General features: G+C 43.9%; 3 protein-coding genes across 3 annotated transcripts in view; 2 read left to right on the plus strand and 1 right to left on the minus strand.

The window, feature by feature from the left end:
• Positions 1-15,127, plus strand: part of caskin1 (CASK interacting protein 1) — a 209,578-nt gene that overhangs the window by 6,583 nt on the left and 187,868 nt on the right. The window lies entirely within an intron of this gene.
• Positions 386-3,893, plus strand: si:dkey-283b1.7 (von Willebrand factor C domain-containing protein 2-like). Its single transcript, XM_057015829.1, has 3 exons — positions 386-809; positions 1,386-1,515; positions 2,738-3,893. The coding sequence occupies exons 1-3, from the start codon at positions 456-458 to the stop codon at positions 2,977-2,979; spliced, it is 726 nt and encodes a 241-aa protein (XP_056871809.1). The 5' UTR covers positions 386-455; the 3' UTR covers positions 2,980-3,893.
• On the minus strand, positions 3,890-6,828 carry rpl23 (ribosomal protein L23). The gene is made up of 5 exons (XM_057015832.1): positions 6,718-6,828; positions 5,823-5,906; positions 5,576-5,704; positions 4,588-4,701; positions 3,890-4,021 (listed from the first exon to the last, which is right to left on the minus strand). Exons 1-5 carry the CDS (start codon positions 6,728-6,730, stop codon positions 3,939-3,941), a joined length of 423 nt encoding a protein of 140 aa, XP_056871812.1. The 5' UTR covers positions 6,731-6,828; the 3' UTR covers positions 3,890-3,938.

Here is a 15,127-nt window from a genome sequence, read left to right on the forward strand (position 1 = left end):
AAAAAACTTTATTGATCCCACATCGGGGAAATTACACGTTACAGCGGTAGCCATAAGTTTTTATTTTCCTTTCAATTCTACCCTTATTCTTTTTATTCCCAGGGGTTCCTTCGATTTTTGGACGTAAAGAAACGATTTTAGTCAACAATCTAAAATTATTGGATTGTTAACATTTTGAAAATCACAAAACATTAGATTAAATAAATATTCAGCCTCAATTTGTCAAAATCTAAAGTCAAATGTGATGAGTCAAGGAAAATATTGAGTGAAAAGTGAAGATGAACTTTTAATTTGCTCTAAAAAGTCGCCTCAGACAGGCAGCGATATCCTCCCGTGAACACGGTCGTGTGCGCTGTATAGTGCACAGGTGATCCGCCACGCGCGCGTGCCAGCGTCACAGTGACGGAAGGAGGTGAAGCTGGGCGGGACGGCGGACATCAATCACTTCGGTCACCATGAGCCACCGGCAGCGCGCGCTTCCCGCGCTCGTCCTGCTCCTGTGGCGCGTGGCGGTGGCGGAGTACTCCACCAAAACCGAACTGGACTACGAGTTCGGGGACTACCGCGGGAAGTGGTGCATCGATGACCACGGCTTCGTCTACGGCATCGGCGAGGTGTACTACCCGAGCCCGTCGGCGTGCCCGTGCACGTGCACCGTGGACGGACCCGTGTGCGTTCGCCCCAGGTGTCCCCGCATTCACCCGCGGTGCACGCGCATCAGGTACCAGGCGTGCTGTCCGGTGTGCGAGGCCATGGCGCGCGTGTGTGTCTACGGGGGCAAAACGTACCGCCTGCTGGAGGAGTTCAGGGTGAGAAGTCGGACCCTCAGCCCCCTTTACAAGCTTTACATCTCAACATATAGTTCGGTTTTAAGGTTAAATTATGACTAATTACCCTGGAGTAAATAGGACGCATTCTTTTTTTTAAAAATCAAAGCTGAAAATGTCTTAAAAGAATCTACCCAGAGTGCCTTTAACGACAGTCTTTTTTCTACTTTGTCTATATAACTTTCATCATACAGTATATATACATTTGGTGGTATTCCTGTATTCATCTTATTTTCTGCATGCAAAAAACAAAGAACAGACTTGAGTCCAAAAGTGTTGTTTTATTAAAAGTACGATAAAATATAAATATATATAAATAAGTAAAGAAATATTGTAAATTATATAAATAAATATATGTTGTTGTTTGGGTTTTTTTACCTATAGTGCAGCTGACCACCAGGTGCATCCGAAATGTTTCTCAAGTCTTCTCGGTCTATCTTATCATGGCAATTTTTACAAAAGTCAGAACTTTTTTCCCCCCCAGGTCTGGAACCAATGCTTTTAAAAATTCCTGATGTTTCAGAGCTTTCACTTCACCCTCGGTGTTTCTGTGTGCAGCTGTCGAGGTGCGAGCGTTGCCGCTGTGAGGCCAACAGAGAGGTGTACTGCAGCATTTCGGACTGCCCGGCCCCCCACTGTGTCAACCCCACCTACGAGCCCAACCATTGCTGCCCCGTCTGTAGGAGCGGTGAGTCTCAAGTCCGACATAAATCTGAAGCGCCGGGTCACCCACAGAGGAGACGCTAACGTCCCCTCAGAGGTTTCAGGCTAACTTTACACCTTTGTCTTTCCAGAGACATCAGCGCTACATTCTCACAGAATTCCCACCTCCTCGCGTGTGTTAGAATCCTGCAGTATTCAGGAGCAGAGGCAGTTATGTCACCTCCCCAACACACACACACACACACACACACACACACACATCATCCCGTTATGTCACATCCAGGCTTTCCCTGCCAGTGGCATTAAGATCCCTGACTGATATGACTGGGATTTCTGTGTCCCCAAAATAGAAACAGGGACGAATGAGCACTTTCTCCACATCTGCTTTTTGATATTGAATAAAATAAATGAGATTATCATGTTATCATATGATGACTCGGGATTATCCAAGAAAATCCATACGAATATCTGCTGTCCATTTCCCTTATCCCTCCACCCCGGTTGAGGTTTCTATTTTTTCCTGCTCCCCCATTGGACAGTCACTGGGACAGATGGCTTGGTGTGTTGCGTCATTGTTTTTTTTTGTTTGTACCCCCTCCCGCCCACATCAACTGTGCTTTATGGATCACAGTTGGAGCTGGCATCAGATTATCTGTGCTTCCTGTTCCCCCACTAACCTGCCTCGGTAATTGTTTCACAGATGGCTGCCAAATGAAGAAAAACCCCATCTGTGAACGCCAAACGCAGCCTGTAAACATTTGAGCAGCTTGTTTGTTTTGCCCTATAACAGATATGGATTCAAGATGTCTGTCCGTCCATCCTGATCTGGGGAAGGGAACCTCCAGAACGAAACGTTTTACCGTTTTGTTACCATTTTCTTCTTTGTTAGTTGTTTGATGGTTCTTAGGACTTCAGAACGGGTCCATTGTGTCCCCCTTCGGGCCTCCATCACAACCCTGAAGCAGGACCACTGTAACAAACTGTATTTTTTAAAAAGCAAAAGTTTCTAAATGTCTCATGGATGAAGTGAGGAGGTTCCTGTGGCCAAAGGTCACTGCTACCTCATATTTCATTGAAAAGCTCAAAGATTCTTTTTGGCTAGTTAGAGCTTAAAAATGGAAGGTCAAGGTCAGTGTGACCTTTCATCCTAACAATCCCCAGGATTGTTCCTTTCTTCACATTGGTCACAAGTTACTAACATAAATATTCTGCCCCCCCCCCACTTGGTTATCCTCTGCTGACTGTAGGGCCCAACTGTTTTGCTGGAAACCGGGTGATCCCAGCGGGCGAGCGTGTGACCATCGATGAGCGGACCACGTGCTACTGCACCTACCGGGACGGGACGTGGCACACACACCCCCAGGCAACCTGCGAGCAGCATCCCAAGCCCAGCCCCACGCCCAATGCCAGCACGGAGCCACCCGCGGAGACGGAGAAGAAGCCGAGCGGGAAGAGGCCGTTTAATCCCAGACTGGACGTGATACCGTGAGCCACAGATTAGTTGAGGAGCAGCTTTAGATGTGAGGAGGCGCGTCCACGTCCCCTCTGAGCTTCCAGCACAGCCACTGTTTAAGCTTATTTTAATCAGTTTATTCCCTCCACAACCCAACAAATTAACAAGAAATGGTCTATTAAAAAGGGATCTTTGTGACGCATCATCTAAAGATAATATTGATATTAACTTTAGTCATAAATACCAAGCATAAAAGCTTTTTTTGCCAATATGTGGTAGCTTGCACAACTAAAGGATATTCTTAAGGATTTTCTGAAGCAGGAATGAAAATTGTCACTTTAAAACCTTTGGATCAACTAGTCAGGTAACCATGTCAAACCATTCAGGAGAACTTCAGAAATTATACTCATCTCTACCCAGATGTGTAAAAGGAAACCAATTTATTGACCAGAAGGTAAATAAGAGCAGAGTAATTGGGACATTGTGATCTTATAATTTTTTCCCCTTCAGTCTTACATGTTCTCATCTTTAAATCAGGACTGTATTGTACTCAGGTTTAGAACACTGATCCTATTAGTTTGTGAATTTTTCAGTCTTGTCAGATTCTGTTTGTCGTGTTCAGGAAACCCTATTGAGCCAGCTTGTCGCGCCCTCTAGCGGTAACTCAGGAAATCTAAGGATACAGTTAAATATTAGCATAACGTTCATGTGTAAAACAAAGTGATAGTTGTGAAAAAGCCATTCTATTAATGTGACAACTTAGCTTCCATTTTGTTCCATTATAGCCTTGAATAGAATTCCAGCTGTGTGTAAATTTGAAAAAAACTGAAACTTAATGAATATTTTATACTCGGATATACAAAGTGAAATGGATCGGCATGAGAAATGAGTTCGTTGATTCAAGAAGTTTTTCTTTTAAGTGCAAATAAACCACACAGACTTCAAATTGATTTACCGAGACTTTTTATTGAAAACAATGAGGTGCGGGGTCCAGCTCAGGCTATGCTACCAGCATTGGAGGCGATCCTGGGCCAAAGGTCGGCGCACTCTTTGGCCACTGGGCCTGTGATGGCTGAACCTGAGGGAAGAGGTGAGCAGAGTTCACCATCATCATGCAGCACAACAGCCCAATACATCAAGAGACGGTGAAGTTTGTCCAAATCAAATTGCTGCTGGGATAAACGTCAATATTTCTGACATGTCTGCCCAGAGGGAGCCGCTTGTCTCATCACTGATTGAGATCAGTCAGCCAGAGAGTCGCTGCCGTCTCACCCACAGTGAAGACATCAATATGCCCTTCAACGACAACTCACCCCGCCACTGACAGGACAAAGCAAGTGCTTTTGGAAGGGGGACGGGTTCTATCTATACACCTGAGGTGGGACTCAAGCAAGAGCTACTGAAAACTAACCAACGACTGGGGCAATTTAGTTAGCGTGCTATGAACTTCTACTGAACGATCAATTTTAAGTATGCTTGCCAAATCCTTTTTTGATTATAGAAATGATTTCAACGCCTATTTAAAGCGCTCAAATGTATTAGTTAATACTGGCCCTCCACAGCATGCGGCACAGCCAGAGCATTTAAACATCTACAAGGGCAACATTTCAAACATTTGTGAGCGGCCATTCTCAAGAAACTCACCTTTCATTTCTCCTTTGTTGTTTACTATGACGCCTGCATTGTCTTCAAAGTAGAGAAACACACCATCTTTTCGCCGATATGACTTCCGTTGTCGTATGACCACCGCAGGATGCACTGTGGACAGAGAGGGTGCTCGGCTCAATGTGAACACAGCTGGAGAGACCCAGAGAAACCGCGGCTGCTGCACTGAACATTTGCTCTTTCCAAAATTGGAACCATTGTTTTCATTCATGAAGATGCTCCTCTTGTTAAATCGGTGGTCAAAATGTGTGCATGTATCATTCAAATACAAATATTTGGTCATGTAGGCACAGCAGAAATGCCGCACAGACCATTCACACCATTTCACAGAGGTAAATTCAATCAGGCCGTACATTGCTGTGAATTTATACAAAGAGGATTAAAACTGGCCAGAGCTTTTCAAAGATAGATGTAAACTAGACTACAATTTAGTCAAGTGTAGGATATCAGGCACAACTCACTGCAATCTATCCACCCAATTTCCTTCAGTTTTTTTTTTTTTTTTTAAAACAAGCCTGCAGACAGTGCAGATCAACCACATTTTTTAAAGCAAATACATGAAACACCAGAAACCTCAACAAATAACCATGCAGTCAGTTTAGTGGTTCACCGTCGAGGTCCCTTTAGACTACAAACGCTGCATTATATGGTTGTGCTTAGGCTCCGGCTTCATGGCAGAGGGAGCCGCTTGTCTCATCACTGATTGAGATCAGTCAGCCAGAGAGTCGCTGCCGTCTCACCCACAGTGAAGACATCAATATGCCCTTCATCGACAACTCACCCCGCCACTGACAGGACAAAGCAAGTGCTTTTGGAAGGGGGACGGGTTCTCTCAAGTCACAGATTTGTTACTGTGAAATGAAAGCTTATGAACACGTGACAGCAATGACGTTTTGCTGACAACGTTCCCCGTGCTGTGCTCTTGGAATTATTTTAGCGTTAGTTATTGACTGAAAGAGTCACTCACCCTTCTTCCTGAGCTCTGGCTTGCCTTTCTTCACCGTGGCCATGACCATGTCACCTACTCCCGCAGAGGGCAGACGGTTCAGACGGCCCTTGATGCCCTTCACAGAGATGATGTACAGGTTCTTGGCACCTTGAATTGTTGACAAAGTTGTCCTATTACCACAAAGGCTGGAACTTAAATGAAGGAACTTCAATTTCAAAGTTGACAATGACAGTGGGACCACTTGAAGAGGTCAGGTGAGACGTACCTGTGTTGTCAGCACAGTTGATGACTGCTCCCACTGGGAGACCCAGTGAGATGCGGAACTTGGCTCCAGATGAACCACCACGTCCTAAAAGACACAAACAGTGAGATCCACCTGTGTTACTAACACCATTGTGAGAAACAGACACGTGAAGCCTTGATCTCGACAAAAAAACCTGCTCATTTACAATCAAGACGTACAATCACAGTCGGTGTCACCTTACAAATGCCACCATTCCAACGTAAAACCCTGACTAAATTTCTGCTGATACTGATTTAACATCAAAGCAGGTAGAAAGATCAATATAAACTCCAGTAAAATCATGGAACGCTGCAAACATCTGGATTGATAAAGATGCTTTTGACAGCCGGATTCAAAGGAAGACAAACACTGACCGAGCTAATATTCACGAGGCAATGAGTATTAGTTCTCACCTGGTCGGCCTGACGTCCTTAAATAACGTTAATATCTCAGGTATTAAACAACTTGAGCATTGAACAGGATGTGCAATTTATAGCACAGCTAGCGTTGCCGGCTATCACTAGCTATAGCCTTCCCTCGCTATACCGTCTTAACGATCTAAACATTCCAACAACGACGTCTAAAAACTGAGTACTATCACAGGAAAACGGTTGTATCTTTAACGAGTCTGTAGGAAACGAAATTTCAATCAATTGCTTTTCTCGTTTCTTTGCTACATGGCGCTGACAGCTAAACATGGCTTCCGCCACCGAAGAAGCAAAAATGCTCTTTTAACTGTAAACCCCTTGCTTAACATTAGAACTGGACACATAAATGTTGTGGTTTTTATGTTATATACTCCCAAATAACGTTATATAATCCGATTCGGCGAAAAACACATAGGATGAATGCGGATTTCATAAGGTGAGTTTCATACCTCTCTTAGACATTGCTGCAGGAGGGAAAGAGGAAGGCGGAGAAAGGAATTGTGGGATATAAAGTTGAACAGAACTACATCCGGGTCACGGCGCGGAGTAATGGTGCGTTCAAGAATTCCACAATATATACTTGAACGCACCATTACTCCGGAGTTCAATTTAAGAGGATTTTATATTTTAAATTTGTAAAAGGCTAGCAATGTGGAAAAATATTACTTACCTTGCGAACGGAAAATACAGTTGATATTTTTTTTAAGCATATCTTGATTGTCAAACAATTTTTTGAAAACTGTCAGTTGTAAAATACATAGGAAAACGATTCTTTCTATGAATGTTAGAAAGGAGTAAAATTAACTTAAAGAAGAAGACATTTATTGATATAAAAGGGGTTTAAAATATGCACACAGCTGAACGATAGGTTAATATTTTACCATTATTTTGGATTTTGGATTTGGATTTTATTTTGGAACATGTTTACTTCAAGTTATATCAACCCAAATGTAATGCACAACACAACTTTCCACTAGGGGGCAGTAGATCACCACAATTTCCGTCTCGCGTCTTCGATGAAAAACGTATCTGATCAATTAAACTGAGGCAAAGCTATTAATTTTTCATTGCAGAAAAAAAAAATCAGTATTATCCATTAAGAAGACACACATCAAAATTCGTATATAATGAAGAAGCATCAAAGTTTACTCTTTTCTATATTTCGCCTCTGCATCAGTTAAAGAAGGGAGTGAAGATCAATTAGTTTTGAATTCAGCTTCTACTTTTGCCAGCAATGACATCAATAAGCACCAGTAACTCTGCTTTGATTAGCAGTTCTCCTGTCATAACACTGCCTCAGCAATGGTTGACACATGATGTGTGGCTGATCATGAGCACTTCATTTCCTTCCTCACACTTTTTTTCCCTCTGAACCAAGTTTATTTTTTCCCTTCAGAGTCCATTTAGGTGTTTTAGATCATTTCAAAGTCTAGCCCTTTCAACCAGTCCAGATGTTGTGGAGAGCTTTTTCTTTTCAAATGAAAGGATTCTGTCACGTTTGATGCTGTTGGTTCATTCTAAAAAAAAAAACAACCCAAAAAACCCCAGAAACCCCCCAAACAAACAGAAAAACCCTTCCACACAGCTGAATTGCTCCTACCTGTTTTACTGTCTGATAGATTTGAATTTTCAAGTTCAGTTCATAAGAAAATGATGCAACACTCTGGCAGCAACCAGGTGCAGGGGTAACAATCGTGCATTGCACATTGAAGCTGCACACAAGGTGCAATTATGGGCCTGTTATCACCCTAAAATCATCAGAAAAAAGATGCACAGATTTAAATCCTGACCTTTTCTGAAATAAGTAATATATGTACGTATTTAAGTGTCACAATCCACACCTACTGACAGGCAACCAAATTTGATAGCAGAAGAATATATCAAAAAGTCTCAAAAAGCTAAATGTCAGTTCCATTCTGTTCCCTTAATGGCATTATTTGACAAGTTGAGTTAATGGGGGCTCTCTTCATTTTCATTCATACTGTTTATTCCAGACTTTATATTAATACTGCCCTTCAAATCAAACGGCTGCCAGCTGCCCATTCAACACCTGAAGTCCAACTCACAACCTCTGATCTGCTCAGCTGTGGTCTGTTCCCTCCAGACTCCAAACCACAGCTGAGTCTGAAGCTGCCGGGCTGTCAGTCAGCAGCTGGCTGCCTTTTTCCCTGCAGTTCTGGCATCTCCTCAGCATAAAAGACAAAGAAGCTGGAACAAAGACTGGACCAACTGTGGACCACAGGCCAAAACAGTGACGTTGTGACAATGATCACGACGATATTTAAGGATTTGTGTAGGTGTTTTGTGGCCTTGTACTTGTGCTTTTCAAAGCCTCCATGTGAAGCGAATTCCCGCACTTAATGCTGTTGGACATTGTTCAATAATTCACATCCAGTGTCCTTGCTCTGCACGGTGACTTTTCTTCTCTCATCAAAGGGGCTGAGGGAATATGCGCTCTCTCTCTCTCTTTCTCTGTCTCTCTCTCTTTCTCTGTCTCTCTCTCTCAGAGGCTCACTCGGATCTTGAGTCCTGCCTCCACTCTCTAACCTTTGGCTCAATGATCATCCTCTTGTTTTAAAATTCTGAAATGGAAACCTGCGTTGTACACGGCCCCTGTTAAGTTCTGGAACCATTACTGGCACAAGTTATTGGTTTATTGTTTACTACAGTCTGTATTTACAGGGTTAACTGAATGCTTTATCTTCCAATTGTGGAAACAGCTGCTCTAATACCATGACAGTATCGATACGGGGGCAACAGATGAGCAGATTACTGCTAATGCCATACTGACACATCTGTATGACAATTGTATTGATGTGTCACAATAGCGATGTTTTATTTTTAATAATCCATGAAAAGAGGCCATGGTAACAGTTGCTTTTCCCGCTGCCATTCACACCTCCGACGGTTACACCCATCTCCTGTTCTCTGAGGACGAGCTTAGTTCCTGGAACTGCTGCTGCTCTCCAGATGGTGGCTAATCTTGGACAGAAGAGATTTAGGACCCTATCTATCTATCTATCTATCTATCTATCTATCTATCTATCTATCTATCTATCTATCTATCTATCTATCTATCTATCTATCTATCTATCTATCTATCTATCTATCTATCTATCTATCTATCTATCTATCTATCTATCTATCTATCTATCTATCTATCTATCTCCGTCCGTCCGTCCGTCCGTCCACCTGCAGGAATCAGGTTCTGCTGTGTTTGTTGTGGAACAGCTTGTGGACTTTAATCACTAGATCACGTTGCAACATCAGATAAAATGGGGCAAAACAGAGAAAGTGTTCAATACTACAGTCAGGATTTTGTGCAGCAGGGCAGCGAAGAGGCGCAGCGGTTAGCACCGTTGCCTTACAGAAGGTTCCGCTCCCCCCGGGGGCTTATCTCTGCGGAGTTTGCATCCCTTCCCCGGGTCCTGCCGGCTGCTCTACGCTGACCTTCGGTGTGAATGTGAGCGTGAATGGTTGTTTGTCTCTGTATGTTAGCCTTAGTGATGAGGTGGCGACTTGTCCAGGGAGTACCCCACCTCTCACCTGAAGGCAGATGTTACGTGACCTTTTTGAAGACGATGAATGGGTTTGGTGTGATAAATAAAACAAGACAGCGTACCGTAAATGGAAGCCAAAGTGCCTGCATCAGGCTGCGGATAGTTGCAGCATTACAGTTTGATCAAGGCGGCAGTGAGGCAGCAGGTCGAGTTAGGTCATCAAAAATAACCCAATAACAACTGTGAAAAGCAAAATTCAAATTATGTAATGTGTCAGATGCTAATTGGACATCCTAATTTTACCTCAGGCGTACATAAATATTTGTTAGAGGAGCAGTGAATTGTGCACGAGTGGTTACATTTGCACTTTTGTGAAAGGGGGCTTGAAGTTACGCAACCACAGCGCTCAGGTGTCGTTATCAGCTCTCTTTTTAGCTTCTCATTAATTAGGGAGCTCCGCCATGAAGTATTAAATATTGCCACTGTGTGAAATGAAGTGCTGAATGCTCAACATGTTGTTGTTTTAATTTTACACTTTCATTTTCTAACAATAGGGAAGCAAAAAGCATTAGCACTAATTACTTTTGGTTGTAATTATGGACAGTATGATGCTGGGACTGGAAATGTACTGAACCTTATTGATTTGTTTCCAGGTCTACTTTGCGTCTCTGCTTCTCTTTCATTTTCACATCTCACAGGGCTGGTTGCAGAAACAGCCTGAGACACGTGGTGTGTGTGTGTGTGTGTGTGTGTGTGATAGATCTTTACAGCCTTCTCATTTAGTGAATTATTGCAGCAGGAGGTCAAGCCTGAAAAATAGACTTGCAAGTATTGTGTTGGGAGAAACTGGAGGAAGGATTATGCATAAGTAAGTAATTCAGGAGCCATTTTCTTTGAAGAAATTATTTCAGAATGCTAAATTAAACTTTATTTAAAGTGTTTTTTGTTTGCTTGTTTTATACTACGGCCCCATTCCTGATATCTAACAAAGAAGTCCTTCAACCACGAGACACAGAACCGAGTTGTCCATGTTCACAACTGAATGTTGTCCTGCAAATAAAGTAAATTCAGATGCGGAGAATACGAAATGTGCGCTGAGGAGATTCTGGTAGATGTTAGTACTGGTAAAGTTAGGTTGCTAGGATACAATGGCAGGTTGGAGTGAGAGAAAGGGGAAAATGGTGCTACGTGTGCAAGTGTGTTTGTGTGTGCGTGTGAGTGCAGCTGGGGGGGAGGGGTCAGTTGAGACAACTGCTGAATGCTTATCAGACATGTAGGAAACAAGAATATAGGAGGAGGAGGTAGGTAAAGACAAAAATAGGGAGATGAATAAGAGGCATGAAACAGCCAGGGAATGAGCGGCGGAGAGGCAGAGGGAGGGGGAGGTGAAGATTTCTCCCTGGAGAGAGAGAGAGAGAGAGAGAGAGCAGGTGAGAGAGGGGGGAGTGTGAAGCCGAGGGGGTGTGGAAAACTCAGGGGAGTATGGGAGGAAGTGAAATGTAGGAGGACAGGAGATGAGGAAAAACAGAAGCAATTGCACGCGAGGGATGGAGCTGCACAACATGGCCAAAAGTCCACGGAGGGGAACGGGAGGCGCTCGTGTGCCAACGCCGCCCCAGAAATGGAGATTTCTGACCATGATTCGCTCTGTCACATAAAAAGGGTGATAGGACGGACGTGTTTGACAGGCAAACCCTCAGAACAGTGGCAGCCTGGGTCTACTGACAATGCTCACACCTCCCGTCCTCCGGGAGGACCCCAGAGGAAGCAGACGATCCGGCAGCCCTATTTTCTAGATTACAATTCAACTTTAATTTACAATTTAATTAACACGTTTAATCTGTGGATGAGCTGATGATGCAGGCAGGTTCCTGGGAGCAGGAGATGGTGTAATACACATAGTTGTGTGGTTTTATTTATTTGGAGGGACAAGAGAAGGCATGGAAGCTGTCCCTCAGTGATGTGAAGAGTGCTACTTTTATGTGGGTTACAGCCTCATCGACCTTGAATCCAGCATTAGCAGGCAGACGTTTGAGAGAATGGGCTGGGATTAACCCCGTGAGTGCCGCCTATCCCCAGTAAATGATGCACGGTGTGGGAGTAAACAGGCACCATTATCACTAATTGCTGCAAAACAAAAAAAGGGATTAGGTTCGGTCAAAATCCCGTTTTGTGTTTTAAATAGCTGAGCTCAAATCCAACGAGCGAGGATCTGTGTGCGTCTGCCACCTTCCGTCATTTTAAACAACTCAAGTACAATAATGTAAAAATACGGTGAAACAGTCACTAATCCTGAGTTGGGATCAGCCATCAGGCCATCAGGTCGTAGTTCAAATGTACATGGTTGGATTTGCCTGATACAAGTGAAAACATCAGATGATCTACAGAATCATTAATAATTGATCTAAGTGCACAAATATGTCAATAACCTTTTATTTTAGACTCTTACACTCTTTCTTCTTTTCAGCCACTCCGGCTGCTTGTTTCTCCGGTCATGAACAGACTGGTTTGAAATCTACAGACTGCTGAATCCTTCTGAAATCATCGTTCTTTGATTGGCTCATTGATCGGTGCAAAATAGCTCACAGGAGTGGATGGAACACATTTGTTAGAACAGGAGACAAGACAAGCCTGGTCTTAAGAGGAGATTCAAAACAAGATTCTAAAACGGAATTTTAAAGAATGTTTTTTGACTGGCCAGACAACCGCTGCATAAACATGCTCAACTAGTTGCTGAGACCTTGTGCGGAGATGGTGTAAGCAGAGCTAGGGGCATTCAGTGTCCATAAAGTAGTTGGTGTGGGAGTTTTATTTGAACAATGCTCAGTCTCCGTGCTTATGTGATGCAGCGACAGTTCAGCAGTTGATACTGACGTCTTAGTTCCTCATGTGTCGTGTTAAAATGAAAGGTGTTGCAGATCCATGCTGCGTTCACTGCTTGTATTCAAACCAGGCTAACATTGGCGTAATTAGCGTTGCTCTTAATGTGTTGCGCAGCCACAGAGCGCTATACACCATCCACAAACAGTGCATTGATCAGCACATCCAGGATTATGTGCTGAATTATTAATCCCATGATGGAATGATTTTCACATTCCACTTCGGGCTCGAAGCTCTCCCGTGTCTCCTGTAACCACTTATCAGGATATGCTGCGGATAATGATCTACACAAGAAAAGCAAACAGTATTACCTCAATTAGTAATTCACTTGGTTATGTAATTAGTATTACCTTCCTGGAATAAGTGACATCACGACATCAGTCTCAGAATACAATGCTTGTCATGGAAAAAAGAACCCCGAGGTGCACTGCAGACATCCATCAGACCAGAATAATCTATGCCCTCACCGATTAAAGAAAGACGCAAGGCCTTGCAAACACTGAGCACCTTTGTGTTGCCGGGCATTAGTTTGGACTGAGACGACCTTCCAGGAGATGAATATTAAATCGCGATCGATGTGTGACTGACAGCGACGCGGCATAAAAGCGAGACCCGCAATAACATTATTGTTCATCATGTCCACGCTGAACCCAGCGTTGTGTCAGGGAGAAAGAACGAGAAAGAGAAGCAGCCCATGAACTGCGCAGATGGAGTGGGTGCCAGGGAGGGAGAGTGATGGAGATGGAAAGGGAGGGAACCAACCAGAGCGGCGGCGTGCTTCTAACCCGAGGGCAGAGCGGAGTGTTATATTCCCATGGCTGCTATTGTGATAGACACCGAAAGCAAACTAGACAGCAGGCTGCTTAACACCCAGCATCAGACCCTCTTTAATCTAACAAATTCAAACTACAGCCCAGCCGAGAGCTGCACACGCACACACACACACACACACGCACACACATCACAGACCACTCTTCCCAGTTACAGCTCTGAATCCAAAATGAGGATAAATATTTGATAAGGAGCGTTTCGTGAGTGGAATATGTAGACAAATCACGTTGTTGGACGTGACCGTGAAAAAAGAGAGGGCTGCTCTGCTCTTCAGCTCTTCAGGATGTAGGTCAAATACAGTGTAACTTCTTCAGGTGACGTTCCGCGCTCCACGCTCCGCCTCAGACTAGAGCCTGTCTCGTTTATTCTGGTGTGCCTGATTAGAATTTTAGCTTCAGGTTTCAAACTGCTACAGTTATCAAAGGCGCCCAGAACCTCGTGGGTTCAGTTCCAGCTCAGGTTTTTCTATCTAGAGTTTGCCTGTTCCCCCAGTGCCTGAGTACTTTTTTCCTCCTCCCACGTTCCAAAAACATGCCCACCGGGATAACAGTTGACTCTGAACCGTGCGAGTGTGTGTGTGAATGCTGTGTGTCCCACAATGGACAGGTGACCCCGCCCACAATGTATTTCTGCCTCTCACCCACTGGCTGCTGCGACAGACTTCACCAACCCCGAACAACAACAACAACAAAACAAAAAAAACAACAAAAATGGCCCTTGTAGATGTGATAAAGCTCCCCCGGTGGCCGCTTGCTGTAACTGTGCTCTTCTTAATTGGGTCTGGTTCTACAATAACTTATCAGCAGGTCCGCAGGCCTCCAGTCCAGCAGGTGTGTGAGCTTCCCCCCGTTGTTGCAGTTTGGTTGGGATGAACTAAGGATCACTTCCAAATGTGCCAAAAAGATCTTTTTGCTTCATAAGACAAATATTCTGTCGCAAATAATCTTTTAAAAAAATTCAAGTCAGCATAATTACATCAGCGTTTCAGGAACGCCGTGTTGAAATACTGAGAGAAGTTAAATGATTTATGAGGCTGTTATAATGCTGGACTCTATGCATATATACTCACATTTATGAGCATTTTAATGCAGAAACTGTGCTTTTTCAGTGCTAAAACGCATCTCAAGTGAGCATGAATTTCCATAATATGTCAGTGAGTGCAGCGCAGTGGACCATCCACCTGATGTCCACCTGGATGATCTCCAGCAACAAACCACCACCTTTTTCTCCCAACAGATACAAGTCAAATTTGGATTATTATGAATACTGTAATGCCTTTTCAGTCGAGCTCCCTCTTCTATTTGTAATGACTGACCTAAATTCCTGCAGCTACCACTATGGTGCCATGTACACGTGTGTAAACCCACACATTTGAGCTTGTGTGATAGGCAGACGTACTTAATTATGTTCTTCTGCCAGCCGGTGCTGAGAAGTTGCCGTTGATGCGGAAGAGAGCGGGAGCTGGTGCGCATTAATCACCGCTTCACAAACGTGAGCGCAAGTCTGCAAACACGACGCCGCAGCGTTGGGATTCACTGCAGCAGCACATTTCATTACCTTGATGAAATGGTCTCAGCCACGTTCATCGGCACGTGTTAACTTGAGCATTTAGGCAGAGATATTTGCTGCCCCGCGATTACACCACGGC

Source organism: Takifugu flavidus, chromosome 18, assembly GCF_003711565.1.
Source record: "Takifugu flavidus isolate HTHZ2018 chromosome 18, ASM371156v2, whole genome shotgun sequence".
NCBI classification, from domain to species: Eukaryota; Metazoa; Chordata; class Actinopteri; order Tetraodontiformes; family Tetraodontidae; genus Takifugu; species Takifugu flavidus.